Raw genomic sequence first — 1,484 nt, 5'->3', positions numbered from 1 at the left:
GTGAGTAGGCGGGGATGGCGACACGAGGCCTGCATTGGCATGGTCAACTGGTGCTTATGCAGCTGGTGCCACCAGGCAGGCTTTGGGTTCCTTGATAATGACCCATTCTTTTGGGCAGGGGCACTTGGGTGGGGGGGGATGGAGGGTGCATAATCATCTCTTGTGCTTCAGTTCCCCCATCTATAAAGCTTATAGTACTTGGCACAGTATTAATATATTTTCCTTGCAAAGGTCAGTGCAATTTTCATACCTTGAGCTTCTGCTTAGCCTCGTATTAAATCTGGACTCTTGCAATGGGATTTTCTCACTCTCTTAGGCGTCTCTGAAAATCCTTTTGCTGATGTCAGGATGTATCTACAGTGTGGGGCCCTGGACAAAGTTCTGGAAAGCATTAACCACCTCTTGGTTCATTTTAGATTACAATGACACTGTTCAAGAGGAAAAAAACATTGAGTGCATAGCAGGCCAGTACTTTATTCAAGAGGGGGATGAGAGTGAGCAGAAGAGGGCCTGCCAGTTCAAACGCTCACTTCTGCAGAATTGTTCTGGAATTGAGGATCCAACGTTCGGCTACTCAAGAGGCCAGCCATGCATTCTGCTGAAGATGAACCGGGTATGGAAAAATCCAGCCACCTTGACTCTTTAGACACTGTATAGTACTGTAGGTTCAGGATTAGGCTGGGACTGAAACAAGTCCAATTCTCTGATCTGATAACCTCCTGTCCCAGCATAAATTCAGCTAGAAAACAGCATCTCCATTTGCAGTATGGAGATATTCAAACAAGAAAACATTGCAAAGGCTCCTGCTTCAGGATTTGGTTAAGAACTGAGCAGCAAGAGTAGAATTATTTGCTGGGGCCTCAGCCAGCTATCTTTCAGATATTATGTTTAAGGCCACCTCCCATACTCTGATCTCTATAACCAGTTTGTTTGTTTTTTTAAGAAGAGTGCATTACTTGAAATGAGTGCGTGCAGTGGAACCAATGTGTATGTTGTTGGCAAAACCACTTGTAGAGAGTATTCATGACCTGCTTGGAAAGGGGCCAGGCTCTTGGTGAAGATCAAAAGTAGTGTCTTTGGATACCTGGCACTGCCTCTGTAAAGTCAGGATGTAAACCAGCTATGTGAGGAACCACAGCTACTGGTTGCTTAGTAGAGGTGGCTCTTTTGGTTTTCAAAGAATGAACACAGTTTTGAAACCCTGTAGAAACTGCCACATGAGGCCTTGCTGCAGTTTTTACTAACCTGGCAGGGAAAAGCTTCTGTTCTTTAACTGGTCTCCTACCTTCTTTGAGTTCTGGGGTCCCAGTCCCAAGATCTTGCAAATTTGGTGTCCAAGACAAGCAAGCACGGGAAATGCCGTCAGCATAAATGGCCTCATTCCCTGCTTGTAGGACACACCTCTGAGTATAGAAAGATTCTATTCAGATAAGCAACTTGGTGATAGAGAAAAATAATTGGAGTGGGAGCTGGGATTTGCATGG

At 45.0% G+C, this 1,484-nt stretch overlaps 1 protein-coding gene across 3 annotated transcripts in view; it reads left to right on the top strand.

Moving 5' to 3' along the window:
- Window positions 1–1,484, top strand: part of ATP1B4 (ATPase Na+/K+ transporting family member beta 4) — a 42,869-nt gene that overhangs the window by 33,095 nt on the left and 8,290 nt on the right. For all 3 annotated transcript variants that reach the window (XM_019521589.1, XM_019521588.1, XM_019521587.1), the window contains exon 6: window positions 417–613. In XM_019521589.1, the coding sequence (XP_019377134.1) occupies window positions 417–613 (197 nt within the window). The remainder of the gene's footprint in view (window positions 1–416; window positions 614–1,484) is intronic.

The sequence above is a fragment of the Gavialis gangeticus genome, unplaced genomic scaffold, assembly GCF_001723915.1.
Source record: "Gavialis gangeticus isolate Ggan-Ray unplaced genomic scaffold, GavGan_comp1, whole genome shotgun sequence".
NCBI lineage: Eukaryota > Metazoa > Chordata > Crocodylia > Gavialidae > Gavialis > Gavialis gangeticus.
Note: the sequence above shows the minus strand (reverse complement) of the source record. Positions and strands in the feature narration are given on the sequence as shown.